The 27,906-nt window shown below is 41.3% G+C and overlaps 2 protein-coding genes across 5 annotated transcripts in view; one reads left to right on the plus strand and one right to left on the minus strand.

The window, feature by feature from the left end:
• chd1l (chromodomain helicase DNA binding protein 1-like) overlaps positions 1–27,906 on the plus strand; it is a 113,797-nt gene that overhangs the window by 26,187 nt on the left and 59,704 nt on the right. The window lies entirely within an intron of this gene.
• Positions 120–27,314, minus strand: mapda (N6-Methyl-AMP deaminase). Of its 3 annotated transcripts, none has more exons than XM_080203579.1 (11): positions 27,122–27,314; positions 26,540–26,697; positions 19,794–19,924; positions 18,139–18,199; positions 17,325–17,412; positions 10,511–10,592; positions 8,846–8,972; positions 8,048–8,128; positions 7,575–7,713; positions 5,104–5,204; positions 120–2,376 (listed from the first exon to the last, which is right to left on the minus strand). In XM_080203579.1, the coding sequence occupies exons 2-11, from the start codon at positions 26,582–26,584 to the stop codon at positions 2,179–2,181; spliced, it is 1,053 nt and encodes a 350-aa protein (XP_080059705.1). In that variant the 5' UTR covers positions 26,585–26,697; positions 27,122–27,314; the 3' UTR covers positions 120–2,178. The 3 variants fall into 3 exon arrangements, with proteins under 3 accessions (XP_080059705.1, XP_080059704.1, XP_080059706.1); XM_080203578.1 differs by lacking the exon at positions 27,122–27,314 and adding an exon at positions 26,982–27,115; XM_080203580.1 differs by lacking the exon at positions 27,122–27,314 and having other exon boundaries at positions 26,540–26,969.

Below are 27,906 nucleotides of genomic sequence, written 5' to 3' on the forward strand. Positions count from 1 at the left end.
GTGTAATTAGGCCATTTCTATCACTAGTGACAAGTCAGATTATGAAAATCACCATTGACTTCCTTGTTGGTACTACCTTTGGTGCATTTTTTTTATAGTAAAAGTGCATACGAAAATAATGGAAGAACATGCTCACGGTTTTTTATTCACAATATAAGCATTATTCTCAAAATACATATTTAATTTTGATTTATTATTGTCATGTGTTAGCAGACAATGAAAAGAATTGTTTCTTGTACGCTATAGACAAAACATACCGTTCATAGCGAAGAAAATGAGAGAGTGCAGAATGTAGTGTTACAGTCATAGCTAGGATGGAGAGAAAGATCAACTTAATGCAAGGTGGGTCTATTCAAAAATCTGATGGCAGCAGGGAAGAAGCCGTTCTTGAGTCAGTTGGTACGTTGACACTTTTGTATCCTTTTCCTGACAGAAGATGGTGGAAGACAGAAGCTTTGGGGTGTATGGGGTCCTTAATTATGCTGGCTGCTTTGCTGAGGCAGCGGGAAATGTAGATGGGAGTCAATGGATGGGAGGCTGGTTTGTGTGATGGATTGGGCTACATTCACGACCTTTTGTAATTTCTTGCGGTTTGGACAGAGCAGGAGCCATTATAAGCTGTGATACAACCAGAAAGATTGCTTTCTATGGTGCATTTGTAAAAGTTGATGAGAGCTGTAGCCGATATACCAAATTACCTTAGTCTTCTGAGAAAGCAGAGGCACTGGTGTGTTTTAACTACTACACATTCATTTAATTGTTTTGGGATAAAAGCACCTTTTTATTTCCTTAATCAGTGAACATTTTGATTGCTAAGTTCAGTGAATGTACTACAAAAGGGGAAAGTCACTGGTTAAAAGAGATTGCTATTTCCTTGATCGAAACTAGGTCAGTTGCAAGTTTGAAGTAGATTACCTTCCTGACTCTCAGCTTGATCAGCAAAATAGGTCCTATTTTCCAAGGAAATTTTCAGAATATAAAAATGCAGTATATTTCATATACAGTTAATTTAGTTTTGTCTGATTGTGAAGCATTGGGATGGAATGCAGCTCCATAGGTAATATGCCTCAGTCAATAAAGCTCCTGTAAAGACAGCATTCAGGTTTTTCACTAATGTGTGTGCACCCTCAGGAGCAGATGGAATCCATCCATGCTCAGGCTAAAAAGCATGAAGGGTGTTCTTCACCATCCTCCGCAATGGAGAAAGCAGAGAGACCAAGTGTTGTTTTGAAAAGAATCAGAATATGTTTGGAGTAGGGTACAGTTCTGGTCACCACAAGAATGTGGAAGCTTTGGAGAGAGCGCAAAGAAGGTACACCAGGATGTTGACTGGTCTCGAGAGCGTGGGTTCTGAGGAGAGGTTGAATAAACTAGGATTGTTTTCACTAGAAAGACAGAGGTTGAGGGAAGACTGATAACGGTCTACAAAATTATGGGAGGCATAGACAGGGTGGATAGTCAGAGTGGAAGTGTATATTACAAGGGGGCACAGGTTCACAGTGAGAGGGGGAAAGTTTAAGGGAGACGTGTGGGGGAAGTTTTTCACACTGAGAGTTGTGGGTGCCTGGAACATGCTGTCAGAGCAGGTGCTGGAAGCAGGCAAATTGGCATAATTTAAGAGGCATCTAGATGGCTACATGAATAGGGAGGGAATAGAGAGATACATATGGGGAAGGGTTTTTAAAATTTAGTTAGGGCATCATGATCAACACAGGCTCGGAGGGGTGGAAGGTGCTGTTCCTGTGTTGTACTTTTCTTTATTCTTTGTAATATAGCTGCATTTTGTTCTTTCCAAAAGGAACGTAACAATAAAACAAATGTATTATGCAAAATAGACTTCTTTTTCATTGTTTCATATTATAAGCCTGCTCCTTTAGATGATAAGCAGAAACACATTCTGTATGTTTTTCTGATTTTGAGACATCCATTGAATGTTAGTAATATGGAACATAAGAACATAAGAAATAGGAGCAGGAGTAGGCCATCTAGCCCTTCGAGCCTGCCCCGCCATTCAATAAGATCATGGCTGATCTGTCATGGCTCAGTTCGGGGGAATCATTTTGGTATTACTCAGGATTGCAGATTTATTCCATTAGAAACTATGAAACAGGTTCCAAGAGTAAGCATCAGTTAACGGAAAATGGGACCAAGATCACTGCCCCTGTCACATGATCATTGTTAACCTTCGTTAAATAGTTCTAGTTTCAGGTCATTCCACCGCCTCTTCAAGTCAGACTTTACACTCTCTGGAGCAAATATGTGGTTAATACTCTGATAAGCGAGCTCCCACATATGAGCTTTAGAAAGGTTAAATGTTGTCTGTGCTATCTGATATTCCTGGGACAAGTCGCTAGCAAAAAAACCTTTACCATCAGTCTGGAGGAGAAAAAAAAATCAGCAACAATTAGTTTTGTATCTGAACAAAAATACACATCTTTCTGATTTGATACATTTTATCAATTTAAATGCCTAAGTTTGTTAGTTACTACATTAGTATATAGGCGTTTCTTCTCATTTGCTTTCTGATATAATCTATAACAGCACAATAAACTGCACTGATATAATGGTTACTTCAGACGATTTGAAAATAGATATATAATGAAGATGGAGGCCAGAATTATAAGAAGCAAATAAGGGGATGCTTACAGTAAGTATTTATTTCAACACTGATATTAAATCATTAACAGGCACATCTGGGTGGCATAATAGTTAGCATGCTGCCTCAGAGCGCCAGGGACCCGGCTTTGATTCCCAGCTTGAGACACTGTGTGGAGTTTGCACATTCTCCTTGTGTCTGTGTGGCTTTCCTCCTAGTGCTCCAGTTTCCTCCATTCAACATTGCTGCTTAATGACAAGGGGGATTAGCAGGGTAAATACATGGGGTTACAGAGATAGGGCCTGGTGGGATTGTTGTCAGTGCATGCTCGATGGGCCAAATGGCCTTCTGCATTGTAGGGATTCTATGATTCTATTTTACCCATTTAATATTTCTACTCCCCCGTAGTTCCTAATAATGGTAAAGTTGCCTTAGTCCAGATGACCACATCTGCTCTCCCCTTTGAGGGGGAGAGTTGACTGGTGATAATTTAACCTGAGAATCGCCAAATCTCAGGTGAGGGGCAAAGTTGAGAAGGCAGGTCTTCGTGAATAATCCTCAGTCAGTATGGGAATTGAACCTGCGCTGTTGGCATTGCTGATATGAATGTTTGGAACTACGTTAAAGTAAAACTTCTCAAAATGAAAAGCATTTTATTCAGCCTATCAGAGTTTACATCAGCAGATATGCTAATCATTATAAGCCCAAAACAGTAGTTATTTACTATCACATCACTAAAATATAATACTGCCAAACAAAGATTCCCAGCCAAAATATTTTTGCACTTTCCGTTGAGTAAGCAAGTGTTCCCATTGTGCTGGTCAAGATTGTTAGGATACCAGATCAGAAACCCTAAGGCATATTATAAAGTCAGATTAGGCCCCAATAATTTGCTATTTTGGCATTAATGTGAGGATATGATGTTTCACTCCAGATGCAGATCTGCTGACACATTAAGAAGCTTTTCTCAAAACAAATTTTATTTAACAACGTAGTTTAACTATAACAAATGAATTAGCTTAACATTTAAAAATTGAACAATACTTAAATGTGTCAAGATATAATTCTTAACTACTAATGTATCACTCTAATTTGTCAATATTCCTCTTATATACTTAAACCTCTCTTGAAAATTAGTTAGTAAAACATGCTTAACAGTCCTAGGGCTTTCAGAACACTTCTTGAGAGGGAGAGACAGAGGGACACCTGTTGTTCTGGCAGTACAAACAGCAACTGATTGTACTTTAAAAATAAAATTGAAACAATATTTTTTCCTTGCAAGCCTAGCTCCTCCCATTGACAGAGTCATGTGCTTAATCAACCTAATCAAAATGGTATGCTGAAATCCTGAGGGAAGACCCAAGTAAACCCAAATGCATTAGCTCTGCTTAAAACAGTCACTTCAGTTCTAAAATGAGTATTTATCCTGAGCTCCTATTTAACAAGTTAAAGTTTTGCTAGACTAATTGGCACCTGCTAAACAGATCTGAATTCTAAACATAACTCTTACAAGAAACATGATGTACAGATATTTCTAAAAGGCACATCATCACCATGTTTATTATTATCATAAATTTTTCTATGTTACAAATAATGGCTACACTTCAAATATACTTAATTAGAATGTTCTGAGGTTTTGAAAAATTATAAGAGCATTTTTTTCTCCCCTTTGCTCTGGGCAGACATGCAAAATCAGGCAGAAATGTAACTAGGATGCAACGTAGTCCTGGTTCATTTATGCTGTAACTGGCAAGCCAGATGTTGAATTGAGCACTTTCTGGAATGCAGAGGAGCATGGGTATTTTGGTTACTGTTAATAACCAATTATTGGGAGAAGTTTCACCTCATGTGACCAATGTCAAGTGCGGGGCAGTTGGCGAGGATGATGACATTTCCATGAAACAGATTGACCAGAGTTGGCAACCCTTTAGAAATTATGCCAAGCCTTTCTAAAATACTGTTGGGTTTCAGCTGGAATATTGTAGTCACTTCCAGGCACATACACTTGGAAGAATGTCAAGGCCTTGGAGAGAATGCTGGTGAGGTTTAGATGGGTATCAGGGGTGAAATGCTTAGCTATGTGGCAAGTCTAGAGAGGCTGGTGTTGTTCTCTTTAGAACTGAAAACGGTTAGGGGGAGATTTAATTGGGACAAAATCAGTAAATGGGAGAAAATGTTTCCAGAAATAAGAGAATGCAGATTTAAAGTAATTATCTAATGATATTTATTGACAAATTTCTGAATTTGATCAGCCTACAGGATGGACAGAATTGAAAGACAGGGGGCAGCAACTACTCACACATGATCTATTAGTCCAAAATTATTATTAGTCTTGTGTTGTGAGCTTGTAGATTAGTGGAATCAGAGAAAGAACAACTTCATTCCATTGATAGTGTTCTAACCTATTAAAGGTTTCTACAAAAGTTGAATGTCTGTTAATTTTATATTTCAGTAAGTATCTCAGTACTTACTCTACTTTAATAGCAGAAATAATAATGGAGACTTACACAAATCACACACGAGTGTCCACGATTGTACCAGTATTTGAAATGGTGTTGGTCATACGAAGAAACAGTTTGACCTTTGACATTTGATGTCAAACAAAACTCTGGAAAATAGATGATTTAAGTTTAGTCAGAACCATCTACAATTTTTTTTTCCTTTTATTCTAATTGTGCAAATTTTTTTTTTAAAAGAAAAGGATTTCACTATTAGACAAGTTACAAAGTGAGTTAGACATTTTCTCCCATTTCATTTTTGTCTTTCAGGTAGTTCAGTGCAGTCTTGGAGTCCTGCGGTGTTGAAGGGCTGTCATTCAAATGATCCATTTAACCAAGGCCCCATTTGCTTTCTAAGGTGAACGAAAACAATCCCAGATTAGATCCTTGCATTCTCCTTTTATTTATTCATGGTACTTGGGCATTTCTGGCAAGGCCAGAATTTATTTCCCATCGCTAATTGCCCATGAGAAAGTAGAGGGAGCTACCTCTTGAACTGCTGCCCTCCTTGTGTTGTGGGTGCACCCACAGTGCTGTAAGGGAGGGAGTTCCAGAATTTTGACCCAGTGACTGAAACATTTCCAGGTCAGAATAGAGTGTCGCTTGGAGGGACCTTGCAGATGGCAGCATTCCCATGCACCCATTGCCCTTATTGTTCTAAGTGGTAAAGGTCAAGAGTTTGAAAAGTCCTGCTGAAGTAGCTTTGGCGAGTTGGAGACTGAATGTTTAAGTTGGTGGATGTAATGCTGATCAAGTGTGCCACTTTGTCCTGGATAGTGTATAGCTTCTTGAGTGTTGTTGGAGCAGCACTCATCCAGGCAAGTGGAAAATATTCCCTAATACTGACTTGTGCATTGTTGATTGTGGACAAAAGGTGAGTTTTTTGCCAATTAATTCCCAGTCTTTCACCTGATCTTGGAGCCATACTATTAATATGGTTGATCAAATTTAATATTTTCTCACTGGTATTCTTCAGAAGATTGATGGTGGGGGATTACCGGCAAAATGGTAATGCTGATAAACACCAAGGGGAGATGGTTAAAGATTTTTTTTTGTTTGAAGGTGGACATTTGCCTGACACTTGGGTGGTGTGAATGTTACTTGACATTCAGTACCACAAGAAATATTGGGTGGAATTTTATGAGGAAAATTCAAAGTGTCCAGTTAATGTGAAAATGAGAGTTGCAGGTCTGTTTTTTGGGCGCCGTTTTACTCCCCATCTTACGCACGTAGTGCTTGAAAAAATGGGCTAGATTGTTTCGTGCTACTGCAGGCAGTGGGCGAGGCCAAGCAGCAGAGGGAGCTATTGCATATATGCAGACTTTTTGTGCCTACAAACGTGCAATTCCTACTACAGAGGCCTGACAAAGTGAGAGAAAGATCTATCAGACCTCTGCTGCTGCAGCCAGCCTCAACTCAACACCCCTCCCCCACAATCACAGGGGCAGACTGCGAACCACACACTGCCTGAAAATATAGACTCTGCCCACCACCTCTCGCCATCTGGATGGATCATGCCCCCACTGCAGGCAGAGTGGCATCAGGCTCCCCTACCCCCTAGTGATCGCAGTTGCAGAGTGCGCAACAGGCCTGCCCTCCCCGAATGGGCTGCCCCACCCTCCAGTCCTCATCCCCGGGCAGTGCCAAGATGTCAGGCAACCCCCTTGCCCTTGATCTTCCCGGTGGGCCTTAATACCCTCTGGTCCTACCAGCAAGGGAAACAAGACTGTTCCCTAATCATGGAGAGCAGGTGTTTTCCTTCCCAAAGCCTCTCCTGGCAAGGCAGCAACGGCAAGTGACCCTGGATGATTGAGCATCAGGCTTGCTAAACAGATGTAAATACTGCTTTAAATAAATCCATATAATACATTCAGCCTCTCACCGAAATGGGTGAGAGGCTGTCCATGCTGGAAATCTAGTGCCAGTAAGATTGCGAGAGCCGAGAAATTGGGCGTGGCTTTACCAGCTCGCTCCACCCGTTAACTGGCAGGATGAACTAGTAAAATAGCGGCCATGTGGTGTAACCTCTCTAGTACATAAATCTCTATCCAGAAATATTTTGAGCACACAAGTAATTCGTGGACTCAGCACTCAATTGTTTGGACAATACTATAAATCAAGAAGGTGTGGACCCATGAACATTTAAGTTCTTACCGTGGGGCACAATATTTTCATGAGTAAAGTAACATCTATTACTGCTTAATAATGTTTTATCACTGTTTTATGCTTCAGGCAAATATTATGCATTTATGATATTTTCCAGTCACGTGGGTGAGGCTTTCTTAGTCGTTCCATAATCCAGAAAATTTCAAGATTCGGAAGTGACATGGTACCAAGCACTGGAGAGGTTACAGTGTTTTATAACCTAGGCTTTCCTAAAAAATTGCATATTGTTTCCTTTAATAAGCTATATTAAAGATATCAATATGTAATCTGTACATCCTTTGCATGTCTCAAAAGCAGCATATACATCTCATTACCAATGGGTATTTGATTTTTGCTAATGATGTCGACCAGATATTCTGAACCTCCAACTTCAGGGTGAAGCAATGTGCCATGGCCAATCCTGTCTGGGGGAAGACCAAGAAACAATTCCGATTCTTCATTTCGATTGGGAACCTTAACAAAAGATGATTAAAAATAGTTCGTTAATACTTTGTGATGTAACATTTTTAAGTGCATTCATGATGAGCCAAATTTTTATATATATTTAAAATGTTTCAGATCTATTTGATCACACTTATAATATTAATTCAATTATGATATGTATAAATAAGAACATAAGAAATAGGAGCAGGAGTAGGCCATCTAGCCCTTCGAGCCTGGCCCGCCATTCAATAAGATCATGGCTGCTCTGTCGTGATCGTAGATTATAATTTTAACAATAATTGTGCATATTCAATTTTAGAATACATTCAAAATCAGTACTGTTCCAAATTTACAAACTCTTTACCTCAGCCATATGCACAGCAAGCTTAAGTCCTATATTTCGAGCTGCATGAAGTGGGGCAATAAAATTCTTGGCATTGTCTACCTGAAAAATGAAACCAAAAACTGTTGATAATCCTCTACTGTTCCAGTGAAACCAATGCATCTCTGTAAGATAAAGTGTCTTTGGTCACTTGTGTTTGCAGTTTTCAGCAGTTTACTGGAGGTATGGTCAGTTATCCATATGCAACCACTGATCTGACATTATACCTCTCTAAATATTGATTGCTAATCATAGAATTCCTATCATGCAGAAAGAGACCATTTGATCCATTGAGTCTGCACCAATCACAATCCCACCCAGGCCCTATCCCCATAACCCCACATTTTTACCTTGCTAACCCCCTGACACTTAGGGCAATTTAACATAGCCAATCAACCTAACACTCACATCTTTGGAATGTGGGATGAAACCGGAACACCCAGATAAAAATAATTTTTCAAAATGAACTTCATGCTTCTTTGCAATTTGTGGACTCAAACGCATCATAACAAATATAGAGTTACAGAATGTTTACACAAGCTTAAAATAACCTTTACAAAAGTTACTTCATCATTTATTGAGCATATAAAGTTTGAATAACTAAAATCTATGCAAAATATACAAATGTTGCGGTCAAATTATGACACCCGTGTATAAATCTATGTAAATAAGTGATTAGATAAATGAATGTTAGAAGACACCAAGAAAATTGAGTGAAGATATTGCACCCTGCATTTCTGATTTAGGGTTGACAGAGCTCACAAGAAATAAATTACTCACTACAGGATCCCCACTTAGATCCACACCAACTACCAGTCCATCAGCGGATGCAAAGAATTCTTCTGCAAGTTTTACAGTTTCCATTGCAACAATAGGCCCACCTCTTCTATCTATGGATAACAGAAATCTAGGGAAATAAAAATGAATATTGCTAGATTGATGTTTTTCTCACATTTTAAGAACTTTAATTTACAACAACTTATATTTATGTTGTGCTTTTACTGTAGTGAAACATCACGAGGTCCTTCACAGGAGTATTATGATCATATGGAAAAGGAACAGGAGTATTTGGCACAGGAAATCTGGTCTGCTATTCACCAAGATTGTGGCTGGCCCAAGAGTGGCCTTAACTCCACTTTCCTGTCCATCCCCTTCACTTCATTGTAGATCAAAAATCCCTGTAACTCAGCCTTGAATGTAATCAGTGAATCAGCCTCCAGCTCTCTTGAGAAGCAAATTCTAAAGATTAATGATGCTTTGAGAAGAAATTCTTCCTTATCGCCCATTTTAAATGGGATGCCCCTTATTTTTAAGCGATGCTTTCTTGTTCCAGCTTTCCTCATGGGAGAAACATCCTCCCAGCATCTATTCTGTCAAGCCCCTTTAGAATCCTATGTTTCAATAAGGTGACCTCTTGTTCTTCTAAACTCTACTGAGTTTAGCCCAACCATCTTGACCTTTCCTCATCATCCTAGGAATCTGTCAAGTGAAACTTCTCTTCTAAAGCATGTGTATCATTCCTTTAGAAAGGAGACCAAAAATGTACACAGTACTGTTGATGAGGACTCACCAGTGCCATGCACATTTGTAGCAGACTTCCCTATTTTTATACTCCATCCCCCTTGCAATAAAGGCCAACATTTCATTTGCCTTCCTGCATGTTACCTTTTTGTGATTCATGTACAATGCCACTCTCACCCCTCTATATGGCAGAATTCTGCTTTTAAATAAAATTCTACTGTTCTATTCTTCAAGTCAAATCTTCCCAGATTATATTCCATCTGCCAAATTTTGAAGTGAGAGTGGACATTGTGGAGGCACAGACCACAATTTTCCAATCATCCTTAAATTCAGGGTTGATGCCAGAGAACTTGGGAATTGCAAATGTTAGATCCTTCTTCACAAAACATAAGCCCAGCAATCAGAGACCAGTCAGTTTAACCTTGCTGATGGGAAAGCTTATAGAAATGATAACTCAAAACAAAATTAATTGCTTAGCCCTATAACTTGCTGCTTATGCTGTTTTTCCATGCAAGTAGATCTGTGTTGTAACTTCCCCATGACTAATTCTGAAAGACGTGCTGGTATGGTGCATTGACCTGAACAGGTGCCAGAGTATGGGGCATAGGGGAATTTCATATTAATTTCACTGCAGTGCTAATGTAAGCCTTACTTGTGACTAATAAATAAACTTTAATTTTTTAATCATTCTACAATAAAGATACTTCTCACAACAATATGCCTCTATTTAATCTAAGGATGCACCTATTTGTACCTTAAAGACCATCGCTCTAATATGATTCTGGAAATGGGATAAAGTAAATTTAACAATTCAATTTTAGCAGTTAACCATTACGATTTACAATACATATCACTCTGTTATCTCAAAATACCCATGAACAAAACAACAGCGGGCAACAGATGAGAGTTAAAAAGTTCACATACTTTACATCGATGTCCACACCCTCTTGTTTACATTGTTTTATAGCTTCAAGTATAGCTTCAACATAGGACTTCTTAGTCATTCCTGTATCAAGCAATAAATCACGAAGATTGTTAACTATTCAACCTGCTTTTGTGAGGTTAAACAACAACAGTAAACCAATACTTCACTTAAATTTTGTATTTGCAAGTAAGTAAACTCAGTTTGGCAACTAAACTCAGATTACCGTTTTTGTGTTCAGCCTTCCTTGGATGAAGCCAAATTCACATTCTGTCACAATGCCTTTTTTACTGACAAGGTTTTGATAAGAATATTTTTTTTGGCATACTTATCATTGAATGATCACATCTCGATCAAGCATAACTTGATTTGCAGTTCTGAACAATGGTATTCTAAAACCGTGGTCCTGTTGACATGGGTATGGCTGACTCACACTTTAAGCGTTCTGTTAAATTGGTCCGCCTTGTTGTCCAACGAGGGGCATACACGTGATGGGTCGTACTAAGGCTGCTCTTGGATGTTCAAGAATAGCCTGGTGCTTCATGTCGTTAGTGTGCGCTTAAACTGGACCAGATGCTGGGCAACACGACAGCTCAGTGACTATCACTGTTTGCTGTGCAGACACATGGATTTGGGCCAGTGTCTGTGGGAGTTTGCGCATTCTCCCCGTGCTTGCGTGGGTTTTCTCCGGGTGCTCCGGTTTCCTCCCACACCCAAAAGATGTGCTATTAGGCTGATTGGAGGTAATAAATTGTCCCTAAATTAGTTTCCCTCAATGTGGAATGCCATAAGCATAGATAAGGGTCATGGGTGGAGGGGGTACTAGTAATGTTAAAATGGCGGCATGGGCTCGTTGGGCCGAAGGGCCTGTTTCCTGGGCTGTTTTTGTTCTTTGTTTTGCACTTTCATAAATAAGATAGCCTTATTTTGTCTTTCTCATAAGAACATAAGAAATAGGAGCAGGAGTAGGCCATCTAGCCCCTCGAGCCTGCCCCGCCATTCAATAAGATCATAGCTGATCTGTCGTGGCTCAGTTCCACATTCCCGCCCTCTCCCCATAACCTTTAATCCCCTTGCCTATCAAAAACCTATCAACCCGCGCCTTAAAAATATAGAGCGAGGCAGCCTCCACCACTTCAACGGGCAGAGAATTCCAGAGATTCACCACCCTTTGAGTGAAGAAGTTCCTCCTCAACTCCATTCTAAACCGCCCCCCCTTTATCTTGAGGCTGTGCCCTCTAGTCCTACTGTCCTTTCTGAGCGGGAAGAGCCTCTCCACCTCTATCCTATCCATCCCATTCAACATCTTATATGTCTCAATGAGATCACCCCTCATTCTTCTAAACTCTAACGAGTACAAGCCTAGTTTATTCAGCCTCTCCTCATAGTTCAACCCCCTCAACTCCGGAATTAGCCTAGTAAACCTCCTCTGTACTCCCTCCAAGGCCAAAATATCCTTGCGTAAGTGCGGCGACCAAAACTGCACACAGTACTCCAGCTGCGGCCTCACCAGTGCCCTATACAGCTGCAGCAAGACCTCCCTACTTCTATATTCAATCCCCCTCGCTATGAAGGCCAGCATCCCATTCGCCTTCCTGACCACCTACTGCACCTGCAGGCTGGGTTTTTGCGATTCATGCACAAGGACCCCGAGGTCCCTCTGCACCGTCGCATGCTGCAGTTTTTCGCCACGTAAGTAGTAGTCCTTCCTACCAAAGTGGACAACCTCACACTTGCCAACATTAAATTCCATTTGCCAGTTCCTGGCCCATTTGCCCAGCCTATCTAGATCCTTCTGCAGACTCTCCACACCCTCCGCACAATTTGCCGTTCCACCAATCTTGGTGTCATCAGCAAACTTCAACACCATACACTCGGTTCCCTCCTCCAGATCATCTGTATAAATGGTGAGTAGCTGAGGCCCCAGCACCGACCCCTGGGGAACTCCACTAGTCACCAACCGCCAATCCGAATAGCACCCATTGACCCCCACTCTCTGCCTCCTATTTGACAGCCAATCCTCTATCCACGCTAACACCCTACCCCCAACTCCATGCCCCCTGACCTTCTGTAATAACCTCTTGAGGCACCTTGTCAAACGCCTTCTGAAAATCAAGAAACACCACATCCACCGGCTCTCCTCTATCCACCGCCCTAGACACATCCTCATAGAACTCCAATAAATTCATCAGACACGACTTCCCCTTAATGAAACTGTTCTGCATCTGCTCTACCAAACAATTCTCCTCAAGATGCCTTGCTATTTTCTCCTTGATCACGGATTCTAACATTTTTCCTACAACAGACGTTAAACTAACCAGCCTATAATTCCCCACCTTTTACCTGCCACCCTTCTTAAACAACGGCGTAACATTAGCCGTTTTCCAATCTTCCGGCACTTCCCCGGAATCCAGCGACGTTTGGAAAATAATCACCAAGGCATCCACTATCACCTCCGCCATTTCCGTCAGAACCCTTGGATGCATTCCATCCGGTCCTGGGGACTTGTCCACAATCGGTCCCTCCAGTCTGTCGAGCACCGCCTCTCTAGTAACAATAATGTCATTCAGGCCCTCCACTCCTACCATCTTTCCATCGCTAACACCCGGCAAATTATTCACGTCCTCCTCCGTGAAGACCGAAACAAAAAAGTTATTCAGGGCCTCAGCCATTTCCCCATCCCCTACCACTAAGTCCCCCCTCTCATCCTCTAAGGGTCCAATGTTCACCCTAGCCAGCCTCTTCCTTTTTATGTATTTATAAAAACTCTTGCTATCCTTTTTTATATGAAGCGCTAGCCCAGCTTCATAGTTTATCCTACCCTTCTTTATCAACTTCTTTGTCATTCTTTGTTGACATTTAAACCTCTCCCAATCCTCTTCTCGCCCACTACTCTTAGCTACTCTAAACGCATCCGCTTTTAACACTTTCCTTCACCTCCTTCGTTATCCACTGCTGATTATCTCTCCTCCTACGATCCTTTTTAATCATCGGAATAAATTTCTGCTGAGCACCAAGAAAGATCTCCTTAAAGATCCTCCACTGTTCCTCAGCAGACCTACCTTCCAACGCACTCCCCCAATCAACATTCGCCAATTCCTCTCTCATCCTACCATACTCCCCTCTGTTCAAACAAAGGACACATGTCCGGGAACTCACTTTCTCCTCCTCTCAATGTCTCTAGATCGTTATTTAATTATTAACAAGTTTAATAACAGGCATCACCTATGATTATTTAAAGACGGCACAGCGGTTAGCACTGCTGCCTCACAGCGCCAGGGACACAGATTCAATTCCCGGCTTGGATCACTGTCTATGTAGAGTTCACACGTTCTCCCTGTGTTTGCACGGGTTTTCTCCAGTGCTCCAGTTTCCTCCCACAGTCCGAAAGCCGTGCTGATTAGATGCATTGGCCATGCTAAATTGCCCCTCAGTGTACCCAAAAAGGGGCTGGAATCATAGAATTGTACAGTGCAGAACAGGCCCTTTGGCCCATCAAGTCTGCACCTACACATTAGAAACACCTGAACTCCCACCTAATTTCATTTGCTGGCATTTGGCCCATAGCTCTGAATGTTATGATGTGCCAAGTGCTCATGCAGATACTTTTTAAAGGATGTGAGGCAACCCATCTCTACCACCCTTCCAGAAAGTGCATTCCAGAGTATCACCATCCTCTGGGTTTTTCCTCACATCCCCCCACTAAACCTCCTGCCCCCATCTTGAACCGATGTTCCCTCATGACTGACCCTTCAACTAAGGGGGACAGCTGCTCCTTATCCATTCTGTCCCTGTCTTTCATAATCGTAAAGCTAAGAAAATACATTGCAAAGGAACCTTGTGACGACTAGGGAGTTTTTATAGTAACTTCTTTGCAGTGTTAATGTAAGCCTACTAATAAATAAACAAAAAATGTTTCAGAGTCAGGTAGAATGTGCAAGGACAATCAAATAACAATTTTGATTGACTTCTTGAGTACATTTACGTACTGTTTATTTTACTGGGGTCAGCATTCTGAATTTTAATTCTTTTCACACGTGTTGCCTAATAGGCCAATAAAGACACTTTGGTTACCCACTGCTTGTCTTCCCTCAGATAAGCTTTAATAGTCTGAGAAACATGCTAGTTAAGTGCATTGACCCGAACAGGCGCTGGAGTGTGGCAATTAGGGGAATTCCACAGTAACTTCATTGCCGTGTTAATGTAAGCCTTACTGGTGACATATAAATAACTTTAACATCTTGCTCTCCATCTTGTCTCCAATCCCCACCCTGGGTCCGCTGCCACATTCATCAGGCAGTCCCCTAACAATCTATTACTTTGTTCTGCCATTCATACATTCCTATCACTTTTTGCACTTTTGTCAGCTTTTATTATCACAATTTACATTCCCTTTGTCCAACTATACCCCCATCTCCTCACCCTTGTAGTATAAATCTTGTCCGATTTTCCTTTTCTTCAGTTCCAAAGAAGGATCATCCAGACTTGAAATGCTGGCTGTATTCTCTCATTGCAGATGCTGTCAGACCTGCAGAGTTTCTCCAGCATTTTTTGTTTTTGTTCTAGATAACAGCTTCTGCAGCATTTTTTGCTTCAAATTTTAAAATGTTGCAGCATTCTCAACAGCCATCTTTCAGTAGTGCAATATCAGAGAACCAGTAAAACATCCTCTGGGGTGCATTATTACACTGAACTCTGTTCAGGATAGAGGCAAAATGGCAGCTGAGAATGCTTTAATCTAATTTCCAGGCAAATATTTTTATTCCCTGATATTTGACAACTTTTAAAATTTTCTTAATTGTACTATCAATATTAACCATTTTGTCAGAGCAAAAGAAGAACCAGTTCTTAGAAAAACTGGTCTGTATTTTTAGGATGGTAAAAGTTAGGGTGTAGCCCACGTCTACTTAGCTGGTTCACAATGAAATCATTTAACATTGAAGGCTGGCAAGCTCTGGTGAGGATGTTGGCGGGGGGGGGGGGGGTGGGGGGTGGGGAAGGGGGGCAGGGGAGAATGGGGCTGCAGTGTGGAGGGGGAATAGAGAAATGGAAAGACTAGCAGGATCACAAGAAACTGGTAAAAGAGCTCCCTCTGACCAGCCACAGTCCAACCAGTGAAACTTCCACACTTAGCATGAGCCTCTCCTGCCACAGGTAAATCCTCAGTGGCAGGAGGAGACCCTTTCTTGGCAATTCATTGACCGCTTAAGAGCCTCATTTGGCCGACCAGCTGACTGGTCTCTCACTGTTTCTCGTGCTGCTGGTAAAATTAAGGCAGGAATGGGCAGGTGGCTGACAGGAATGTGACTGGCATGGCGCCCAATTTTATAGTCCCTTTGTGTCAACCCAATCTAGCGCATTATCCTAAGAACTGAAATATGGAAACAAAAGAAGAGACTGGCTATGAATCAAGAACAATTTGTACAGGAAATTCAAGTTTATCCTGCATCTTATTTTACTTTCTGGCATTCACTGTCAAGATTAAAAGATCAAATTATTCAAACAGCCTTAGACTCATTAGAGGTTTATCGCATAGATACAGGCCCTTCGGCCCAACTTGTCAATGCTGCAAAGCTTGGACAGTCCACAAGCTGTGTATTCCATAATATTACACATCTTTACCAAAGAAAATTAAAATGGAGTCACAAATGGGTAACATTAAAAGAAATTTATATAGTCAACTGAATTACTGCAAGAGTGACTGACAAATAGTAGAATTTCTGTTACTATTATAACATCAGTGTCATATATTTGTTCCTTACAATAAATAATTGGTTTTATGTTCAATTTAACCATTTCTCTTTGGATCAAGGCAAAATGGTTAAGCAAATTATTTGTTACCATTCAAACGGGAAATTGTAAGTGAGGAAGAGCTGTAAGACCAAATGTGATAATCTCACCCCTTGGCTTCATACTCAGTGTAAAGTCAATTTTTTTAAAAGCCTAAACGTGAAATGCATGGGACAACGTGGAGTACTTCTAAACTTCGATTTTAGTATTTGTATTTACAGACAATCAGCCTTTCTCCTGTCATTAAAATTTGCTTGGGATTGAAGCACTATGTATATTTCCGTATTCAGATAAATCCATTATCTATGGGCAGATAATAATACAAGAGCTGATATTATGGGGTAGATATTTAACTTACTACTAAAGGTGTAGTAAGTAAGGTGTAGTAGTAATCAACCACTCCTTATACAAATTACAAAATTTTAATTTCAATGGAACTACTAATTGAGTGATTTCAAGGGCAGGTTACCCATCCCCAAATGCGGTTTAACGTGGCAAGTTAAAAATCTGTAATACTAACTCCATGACAATCTTTTGTCATAACCATTTTTATACATTTGTTTTATACATTTAAGACATATTTTTGATCTCTGATTTAATGGATATGTAGAGTGGCTGGGAAAATGGAGTAGAAGCCCAAAATCAGTCATGATTGTATTAAATAGCGGATAAGGCTCATGGAGCCAGATGGCCCTATTTTTTGTGTTCTTGTTTCTTTTTGGTGCTAGTATATATGCAGTGGCTTCATTTTAAATGCTTAATTGTGGTGTGTTGCTTTGATAGATAAGGAAGTCAAGGGTGGGCAGACAGGAGACCAGTTCAGTCATCATCTTATTAAAAAGTAGAGCTAGCCAGGGGGGCTGAATGGCTTACTTCTGTTCCTAAGTCCCATTTTCCTGTGTCAACAATATGTGTGTGTCATGTTAGTAGCATCACCAAAGGACTTTTCCCCACTAAAATGTAGTACAGATTCTAATAATTGATCTCAGCTAATTTTGCTGTGTTCATATAATCGCGTAATATTACCTGTGGAGCTCTCCTCTCGTGGTGTGCTCCGCAGCTCAAGATATTTCACTCCATCAGCTGCAAATTCTTTGATGACCTCTTTTGCCACCTGAATGGAAAATGTACACATCACATTACAGACATTCTCAGGTTGCTGCTGTTTGCATTCATTAGCTCAATAACATCATTTTAGGGCTGCAACTGGGATCTACTCCACCAGTACCTCCAGTGCAACAATAGGCAGTGCGGAGCCTTTGTTCTTGATGTTCTGCCATCATGTGGAAAAACAGCAGTGTTTTCTTTTGAGGATCACAGAACAAACTGCTGCTGTTGAAAAATTAAATGACAGAACTTAACATTTCTGTACACCTCAAATGTATAAATTGCACTATAATTGCTTGCAGTCAGCAGGCAACACTTTTAGGGGATTTTCACAGTACTTTCATTGCCGTGTTAGTGTAAGCCTACTTGTGACTAATAAAATAAAACTTAAAAACTTGTGAGGGTGCCTTTATATTTCTCTAAAAGGTGCTTTCACCTTTGAAATAGTGGCAGTTTGAAATGATGGAATGCTTGTCAGCGATTTCCACAAGTAGGCAATCCACCAACATGTGATTGAGAACCATCGGCGTCAAAATTGGCCAGGCCTTCTGGTCACATGATTGGGTGGCTATAATTACTGCACTGTCATTGGGCTCCGCATCACCACTCCTGGGAATCACTATCCTCAGTGATTCAAAAAAATAAAATCATGTTTGGTATCAAGAACTAGGAGGACCAGTATAAATCTAATTTGGAATTCAGTTTGTGCTGAGAAATTTAAAATGTTATTTACCATGAAAACGTGTTCAACGCTGTCAGTTAGTTGATGAATTACTTTAAACATCTCAAAGCATCTGTGAAAGCAAAAAAATGCAACATAACTAAAACATAAAATGAGCCAACTTGATATTTGCAGCAATTTTAAATTTGCCCATGGGGTACATTATCCTTAGCGGTTTGGGTCTGTTTCTACTCCATAGCAACAATGAATTTGTATAGCAGAATTAAAATTTGTTGTCACTTGGGACTCCAACCACTACTGTTAACAAGTTTGAGAGCTTCACATCAGAAAACTTAAATTTGATCTTGTTTGTCATTTTCTTTGGCAATTATTAAACTTTCATGCACTCTGTATTTTTGAAGGAAATATCTAAGTATATTGAACAGAATTTCATTTGTGGGACATGATATCGCTGGCTGGACCAGCATTTACTGCCCATCCCTAGTTGCCCTTGGAGGGCAATTGTGAGTCAACCACATTGCTGTGGCTCTGGAGTCATGTGTAGGCCAGATGGGGGGAAAGGACAGCAGATTTCCTTCCCTAAAGGACATTAGTGAACCAGATGGGTTTTTCCGACAATGGACAATGGTTTCATGGTCATCAGTAGATTCTTAATTCCAGATATTTTTATTGAATTCAAACTCCACTATCTGCCGTGGCAGGATTTGAACTGGGTGGCCCAGAATATTAGTTGAGTTTCTGGATGATACCACCGGGTCATTGCCTCCCTGGGAAATGTAACTGTACGCACTAATTCAGACACTTCACATGTTATCTAATCAAAATTAAGTATGGGACAACACTATGCCAATGTATAAGTAATTTGAAAAGATGCTCAAAGCATTACTAAATCATTTGATGTGAAAACACAAATTTCTTTATTGTGAATTCCCAATCATATCCAGTTACCAAAGAGAAATATGTGAGAGAAGTAAGATACTTCCATATAATGAAATAAAGAAATGTCAACTTTGTTAGTCTCTTGGACCTCCATGAAGTTGGTTATAAATCAGTTCAGGTACAAGAATAGTTGCATGCAACATGAAAGGAGTTTCCTCTGCTGTTTTAGATTACTGCACTGTGTAATATGGTACTAAGAAATATAGGTAAGAAGACCTCAGGGATCTGTTGGACAGTGTTGTAGACTAATGTTGCCCCACCACCAAATATAGCAAATTCAATTCAGAAAAATAGCGGCACAGTGGTTACCACTGACTGCTGTCTCACAGCGCCAGGCACTTGTGTTTGATTCCCGGTTTGGGTCAGTGTCTGTATAGAGTTTGCATATTCTCCCTGTGTCTGCATGGGTTTCCTCCAGGTGCTCCCACAGTCCAAAGGTGTGTGGGTTAGATGGATTGGCTATGCTAAAATTGTCCCTTAGTGTCGGCGGGGACTGTGGTTGGTGCAGACTTGATGGGCCGAATGGCCTCCTTCTACATTGTAGGATTCTATGATTTATGAAAAATGTTAGTAAAACAAAAAGACACCTAAGACATATTTTTACCTGCAAAACTTTTAAAATTTGTACTGTAACATTTTTCTGACTGCATTTACAGCGTATTTAACAACCATCTCATTAGGTTATCAAATATGACTTATTTTCTGAAATGAAACTAGATTAAGCTGTTAAAACTTATGATCTCAAGTTCATTGTCATGGATACGCACTCTTCTAATGTCCTTTTTTGGCCTTTTCTGATTACGGTCATGTTATGTTGAATGTTGAGATGTGGTTTCTGCAGCATCAGCTTCTCCATCGTACTGTTGCTGATCGAGGTGGTAAGATGAGCATGGAGTTCCTAAAGGGGATCACAGAGTTTTAGTACTTTTTTTTACAATGTTTGTTGCATTTATAAACAGAGACAAGAAGCAGGACTAGGCCATTTGGCCCTTCGAGCTTGAAATCTCGTTCTAGCACAGCTCTTGACACTAAATAGCATCTTATTAGATTTTAGTTTATCTAACACCCTAAGTCATATAGTTTCTTTTTAACATTTAAAGTAACTGGTTAACTCCCCATCTTGTAAGAATGTGAAGATTTACAGACTGGTGTCTCAATTGGCTCACCAGCAACAAAAATAAATGAACAGACATGAAAATATATAACATAAAATATGGATTTGAAATATGTTTTCCAACCTTATACCTCTGTCAGAATTATACTCAAATCTTAATAGTCCTGTCACCACACATTATTGACCTATTAACAAACAAGTGCCATATTTCAGACCTGGTTGTTAATTAACCTTCATAATCTGTATTATCTAGTTTCTGGTTATCATATTTTCATTTCCATAATTATTCCATATGTCCAGAGTAAATCTACTATGTTTAATTAGTCTGATTTAGAAGTGGGATTGTCAACAATTATATTATTGCTTCAGATTTAATTTTCTTTCCAATGACAAATCAGTTAAGTAATCAGTTGGAAACTTAAGCTGTAGACAGTTCCAGTTGCTACAGGTGTCAGCATAATTTTACTTTTCAGAACAGACCAGCAACATTAGAATTTTAAGCAGATGGCAATGCTTAGCCTCATTCCCTTTTTAAAAAATGTTTGATTCATGATTACAGTTTGATCATAAACTATTGGTTTTCATATGGTAACTTTAGTCAAGGATCAAGCGGAGAATTTAGAGTAGCTAAGAGCAGTGGGCGAGAAGAGGATTGGGAAAGGTTTAAATGTCAACAAAGATTGACAAAAAAGTTGATAAAGGAGGGTAGAAGAAGCTATGAAGCTGGGCTAGCACTTAATATAAAAAAGGATAGCAAGAGTTTTTATAAATATATAAAAAGGAAGAGGCTGGCTAGGGTGAACGTTGGTCCCTTAGCGGATGAGAAAGGGGACCTAGTGGTAGGGGATGGGGATATGGCTAAGGTCTTGAATAACTTTTTTGTTTCTGTCTTCACGGAGGAGGACGTGAATAATTTGCCGGGTGTTAGTGATGGAAAGGTGGTAGGACTGGAGGGTCTTAATGACATTACTGTTACTAGAGAGGTGGTGCGCGACAGACTGGAGGGGCTGATTGTGGACAAGTCCCCAGGACCGGATGGAATGCATCCGAGGGTTCTGAAAGAAATGGCGGAGGTGATAGTGGATGCCTTGGTGGTTATTTTCCAGACGTCGCTGGATTCCGGGGAAGTGCCGGAGGATTGGAAAACGGCTAATGTTACACCGTTGTTTAAGAAGGGTGCCAGGCAAAAGGCGGGGAATTACAGGCCGGTTAGTTTAACGTCTGTGGTAGGTAAAATGTTAGAATCCGTCATTAAGGAGGAAATTGCGAGGCATCTTGAAGGGAATTGCTTGATAGAGCAGACGCAACACGGTTTCATTAAAGGGAAGTCGTGTCTGACAAATTTACTGGAGTTCTATGAGGATGTGTCTAGGGCGGTGGATAGAGGAGAGCCGGTGGATGTGGTCTTTCTGGATTTTCAGAAGGCGTTTGATAAGGTACCTCACAAGAGGTTACTGCAGAAGGTCAGAGGACATGGAGTTGGGGGTAGGGTGTTAGCGTGGATAGAGGATTGGTTGTCAAATAGGAGGCAGAGAGTGGGGGTCAATGGGTGCTATTCGGATTGGCGGTTGGTGACTAGTGGAGTGCCCCAGGGGTCGGTGCTGGGGCCTCAGCTATTTACCATTTATATAGATGATCTGGAGGAGGGAACCGAGTGTAGGGTGTCGAAATTTGCTGATGACACCAAGATTGGGGGAAAGGCAAATTGTGCGGAGGGTGTGGAGAGTCTGCAGAAGGATCTAGATAGGCTGGGCGAATGGGCCAGGAAATGGCAAATGGAATTTAATGTTGGCAAGTGTGAGGTGGTCCACTTTGGTAGGAAGAATGGTAGGAAGGACTATTACTTACGTGGCGAAAAACTGCAGCAGGCGACGGTGCAGAGGGACCTCGGGGTCCTTGTGCATGAGTCGCAAAAACCCAGCCTGCAGGTGCAGCAGGTGGTCAGGAAGGCGAATGGGATGCTGGCCTTCATAGCGAGGGGGATTGAATATAAAAGTAGGGAGGTCTTGCTGCAGCTGTATAGGGCATTGGTGAGGCCGCAGCTGGAGTACTGCCGCAGCTGGAGTACTGTGTGCAGTTTTGGGCGCCGCACCTGCGCAAGGATATTTTGGCCTTGGAGGGAGTGCAGAGGAGGTTTACTAGGCTGATACCGGAGTTGAGGGGGTTGAGCTATGAGGAGAGGCTGAATAAACTAGGCTTGTACTCGTTAGAGTTTAGAAGAATGAGGGGAGATCTCATTGAGACGTATAAGATGATGAATGGGATGGATAGGATAGAGGTGGAAAGACTCTTCCCGCTCAAAAAAGACAGTAGGACTAGGGGGCACAGCCTCAAGATAAAGGGGGGGCAGTTCAGAACGGAGTTGAGGAGGAACTTCTTCACTCAAAGGGTGGTGAATCTCTGGAATTCTCTGCCCGTTGAAGTGGTGGAGGCTGCCTCGCTAAATATTTTTAAGAAGCGGGTTGATGGGTTTTTGATAAGAGAGGGGATTAAGGGTTATGGGGAGAGGGCGGGAAAGTGGAACTGAGCCACGACAGATCAGCCATGATCTTATTGAATGGCGGGGCAGGCTCGAAGGGCCAGATGGCCTACTCCTGCTCCTATTTCTTATGTTCTTATGTTCTCTCTGCTCAGCATCAGTTTCAGCTGATAGCCACACAAAATTACAAGACAATAAGAGTGCTGCCTCAGCAAAGCCTGACGTTTGATCTAGATAATTAAACACTCAGTTCTAACACAGCAGTGACCCTGCCCTGAACAGTGAGTCAGGACGGGCTGATGAAGAGTCATTGCAGCCCAATTAATTAAATAGTGTGGGAGTGGTGGAAATGCTGGCAAAGGTAACAGCTTGAGGGTGTAAATGAAATGTAATTGAGCAACAGCACGCAGAGAGGCTAATAGGATATGGAAATATTAGGTAAACTATAAGCTTGGTCACAGAGGAAGATTCTAAGCTGTTTCTAAAAGGAGGAAAGAGGTTGCAAGGGAGAGAGATTAAGAGAGGGAATTCCAGAGCTCAGGGACCAAAAGAGAAAATGCTGGAATATCTCGGCAGGTCTGGAGAATAGAGCTGATGTTTCAAGTCCAGATGACCCTTTGTCAAAGCTAAAAGGCATAGGAAGTGGAAGATATTTAAGTGGGAGATACTGCATCTGCAGTAATTTGCTTTTACCCTGAGCTCAGGGCCTTGGCTGGTGAAGGCAGTCACCACAGTGGAAGGATTAAAATCAGAGATGTGCAACAGTCACATATTGAAGGAGCATGGATATCTCAGAAGGGCTATTGGATTAGAAGAGGTTACAGATATAGGGAGAAGGTGAGGCCACACTTAGATTTGAAAACAAGGATGAGAATTTTAAAATTGACGTACATAGACTAATTACGGCCAACAAGTGCAGAGGTGTTCGGTGAACCAGACTTGGAGCAAGTAAAGACATGCAGCAGTGTTTTGGATGGTCTCAAGGTGGAGGGTAGGAAAGTAGTCAGGAATCCATTGGAATAGTCAAGTCTAAAGGTACAAAGACACGAACGTGAGTTTCAAGAGCAGCTGAGCTGAGGTGTGCCAGTATTACTGTTATGGTTCTGGTAAAAGGCCTTCTTAGTGATGACACCAATGTAGATGTAAACTCATCTCATAGTCAAATATTGTAGGATTGCGAACAGTCATCAGTTGCTGACAGGAGTAATGGAGTCGGTGAAAATAATTTATGTTGAAGACTGATTCCGTTTTGCTCTTCTTATAATTTAGCTGGAGGAAATTTCTGCTCAAGCAAGAAGAAACTCTATAAATAAGGAAAATATCACGGAGCAAAAACCGTGAAAGGGAACAGAAGTAAGCAGTAGGAGAGGGAATTGAGCTGGAGAAATTGGCATTTTCCAGGGAGGCAGAAATAGGCTATTTGAGGGCACTGAGGAGGATGTAGCAATGGACAAATCCAAAGAGGGAACACAACTGTTTGAACAATTTACCAATTCAGGGGAATTGTCTAATAAATATAAGGAGGAGAAGTAATGTTGAACAGTGAAGGAGAATTTGTTGCAACTACAACAAAAGTCATGTGAAAACATGCAAAGTATGAGAAGGGAGAGATTATTATTAAATGTTAGAAGGCATTGATGGATTCACCTTGGAAGAAACAAATGGACAAACTGAACGGATTGCAAAAAGCAGAGCAACGGATGAAGAGTTAAATTTGCACATACTGAGAATGAGAATCAGAAATCAAGAAGAACACGGTTATTGCTACTGTTAGAGTCATAGGGATTTACAGCATGGAAACAGGCCCTTCTTTTTTAAACCCCTAATCTAGTTCCAATTGCTCGGGATATGGGCCAAATGTGGGCAATTGGGATTAGCTTAGGGGTTTTAAAAAAAGGGCGACATGGACAAGTTGGGCCGAAAGGCCTGTTTTCATGCTGTAAACCTCTGTGACTCTATGACACTAACAATTTAGTGATCGGATGCAAAATCAGCTCTCAATTGAGTGAGAGACTGGGAAGGCAAGAGTTGGGCAATAGAGCTAAATTGTAATTTGAAAACAGGCTGAAGACTGCATTCTCTGCAGATAACTCTCTTAACAAAGAGGAGTCACTTAAAATTGTCAGTTCATCTAAGGATACTTCAGATGAATATCAAGATAAAGAAGAGTTATTTAAAAAACTGCAGGAGATGAAGATGGAAATGGCTGAAACTGAAACTGGTGGAGGTGGAGTGCAAAATATAGGTTGAGGAGAAAATAGATTAACTAAGGAACTGCTCAGGTCCAAGCAGAAGACGAAAGGAAAGAATTGGAAAATGAGGCCACCCAGTTGAATGGGTTGTGTTGGAGAGAACAGCAATTCAGGCAGAGAAGTAATCTGAAATTACACGCCAAAACAAGATTACTGAATTAGACACACTAATAGAAATGCACAAGAACAAATATGACAACATGATTGATAGAAAAGATGCTGAATAAAATGCCAGAGAGAAGAAAAACTTCATCACACAGCCTAAGTACTAGATATAGAGTACCATGACCATTCCTTCAGTAAACTAAGTTTGTGAATGAGCTATTATAACATAAGAATTGTTGTATTGTAATTTGCATTGTAAAGTGCTTGACAGAGAAAAGGATCATCGAAGGGTTCGAGAGTGACACAGTTGCAGAGTGAAGTACGTAGTGTTTGGTCAATGCACAGTCTAGGACAGAACCTGGAAAGCAGAAAGCCTGATTGGAAGAATCCTATGCAAGATTACATTTGGAACTGTACGTATTTGAAGCTTTCCAGAAGAGGTTATGTTAAATGCAAGCCTCAAAATCGCTACATTGAACAATCACTACATTTATTTACACTCTAGCCATGACTGTAACACTACATTCTGCACTCTCTTGTTTTCTCCTCTATGAACAGTATGCTCAGTCTGTACGGTGTGCCATATAGGCTATACTCGTATACAGTGAAACAATACTTTTTACTGTATACTAATACATGTGACAACCAATAAATCAAATGTCTAACTTGAGCATTTATTTGGTTTATTTGGGTTTGAATAAATCAATTTTGAAAATCATTTAAAAAAGATTAAAGGGGGGAGGAATGATTGTGGTGTCTGTTTCTAAGATATACAGCAAAACAGTGTCACCTGACTTGAGGGGTGAGTGATCATCCCAGAGGGTGTAGGCCTTTCTGGGGCAGAATACATCTGTAAGCCATGTAGTAAGCGTGTAAAGACTGCAGCAGCTGGGTTGACTGCTCACCCACCCCTTACTCAGTTTCTCTTTATCAATAAATACCTTTCATTTCTAACAAAGCCTGAAATCTCTTGCTAACATCTGAGTGGAGATGTTGGTGTTGTACTGGGGTGGGCACAGTAAGGAGTTTTACTATGTAACAGGAATTTGTCAATGTTTTAGGTTTTGTGCAACATCTTTGGGCAGCACTGTGGCACAGTGGTCAGCACTACTGCCACACAGTTTCAGGGACCTGGGTTCAATTCCTGGCTTGAGTCACTGTCTGCATGGAATCTGCTCGTTCTCCCTGTGTCTGCGTGGGTTTCCTCCGGGTGCTCTGGTTTTTTTCCCCACAGTCCAAAGATGTGCAGGTTAGCTTGATTGGCTATGCTACATTGTCCCTTAGTGTCAGGGTCAGGATAAACGCTTGGGGTTACATTAATAGGGCCTGGGTGGGATTATGGTTGGTACACCCTCAATGGGCCAAATGGCCCTTTTCTGTACTGTAGGGATTCTACAATTCTATGACATGCTGGTTAGGTGCATTGGCTATGCTAAATTCTCCCTCAATATACCCAAACAGGCGCTGGAGTGTGCTGACTAGGGGATTTACACAGTAATTTCATTGCAGTATTAATGTAAGCCCACTTGTGACACTAATAAAATAAATAAACTTTATACTTACAACTTTAGGCAAAGCTTGATGAAATTTAATTGTTTCTGCAGTCATATTATCAGGAATTTTGCTATAAAGATTAATCTCAGTGTGAAATGATGTTTTGCAGCCACGCACTCCTTTTAGGAAGACCAATTTTGTGTGAACGGAAGACTGTTTAGTCTGATCTAGAAAACAAATTAAACATTTGCAGATGAAGGCCAACAGTGATTCATTGTCTCATTCCAAAATATGACTGGGAGGAATAGTAAGGGGGCGACGGGTGGGAGGAGAGGGGGGGCATGGAGAGCACAGGGTTGGCAGAAGGGAGGTTGGGGGCAGAGCTGGGAAATGGGTAGGGAGCAGGGTGGGGCGGTGTGATTTAATGCTGTATAGAAGTTCTCCTTTCCGCCCTCACTCCCCCAGCAGCTGCTGACAGGCCGAGCTACAAAGTCATAACCATATCCCCAACCTCAGCCACACTCCAGCAACCGGCTGCAACATTCACAGCCAATTCTTGTACTTCCCAGCCCGGGACCGGCAAGGGTTAAACATTTCCAGGCGAATCTTTTCCCGAGGCCGCGATGTAGAATTGCAAACGTGTGCGCTTACCCTAATCCGGAAATCCAATGTTGATAGGCAGAAGTTGCTGATGGTGCTCTCCCTCTCCAGCGCCCTCACTGTGCTGGTGCACTCAATCCCTGCTTCAGTGACAATTACAACGCCGTCTCACCACCACCAAAGCTTCTTGCTAACGACTAGGTTTCGTTATTCACAAATTGCTACATCTCACCTCTGGCTCATTGAAAATTAGAAGTTGTAAAATAATCCACGTAATACAATGTTTCTTACCCTTGTTTTCAATTCCCTTCATCATAGAATCCCTACAGTGCAGAAAGTGGCCATTCGGTCCACACCAACCGCAATCCCACCCAAGTCCTATTCCCATAACCCTCATTTAGCTTGCTAATTCCCCTGACATTTTAGTTAACTGAGCATAGCCAATCAACCTAACCCACACGTCTTTGGGCCGTGGGCGGAAACTGGAGCCCCCGGAGGACGTCCACGTGGACGCAGGGAGAACGTGCAGACTCCGCACAGACAGTGACCCAAGGCCAGAATTGAACCCAGGTCCGTGGTGATGTGAGGCAGCAGTGCTAACCACTGTGCTGCCATGACCTTGTGCCTCACTGTCTTTGTAATCTCCTCCAGCCCCATAACCATAACAGATACCTGTGCATCTCTAATCCTGATCTCTTGTTAATTCCCACTTATAACTGCTCCATCATTAATGATTGTGCTCTTGGTTGTTTAGAATACAATGCTGATAGTGCAGAGGGAGGCCATTTGGCCCATTGAGTCTGCACCAATCACAAGCCTGCCCAGGCCCTATTGCC

This window comes from Carcharhinus amblyrhynchos, chromosome 15 (assembly GCF_965287045.1).
Source record: "Carcharhinus amblyrhynchos chromosome 15, sCarAmb.v2.hapA, whole genome shotgun sequence".
Classification (NCBI taxonomy): Eukaryota; Metazoa; Chordata; class Chondrichthyes; order Carcharhiniformes; family Carcharhinidae; genus Carcharhinus; species Carcharhinus amblyrhynchos.

What these genes read in the sequence shown, in the direction of transcription:
- mapda (XM_080203579.1), bottom strand. Translation starts at nt 26,584, where the DNA reads ATGACTGCAGAAACAATTAAATTTCATCAAGCTTTGCCTAAAGTT. An exon ending in ACGAGAGGAGAGCTCCACAG is followed by an intron (nt 10,593 to 17,324) that starts GTAATATTACGC and finishes TGCTTGATACAG; the next exon opens with GAATGACTAAGAAGTCCTAT. An exon ending in GGTGTGGACATCGATGTAAA is followed by an intron (nt 8,973 to 10,510) that starts GTATGTGAACTT and finishes TTATTTCCCTAG; the next exon opens with ATTTCTGTTATCCATAGATA.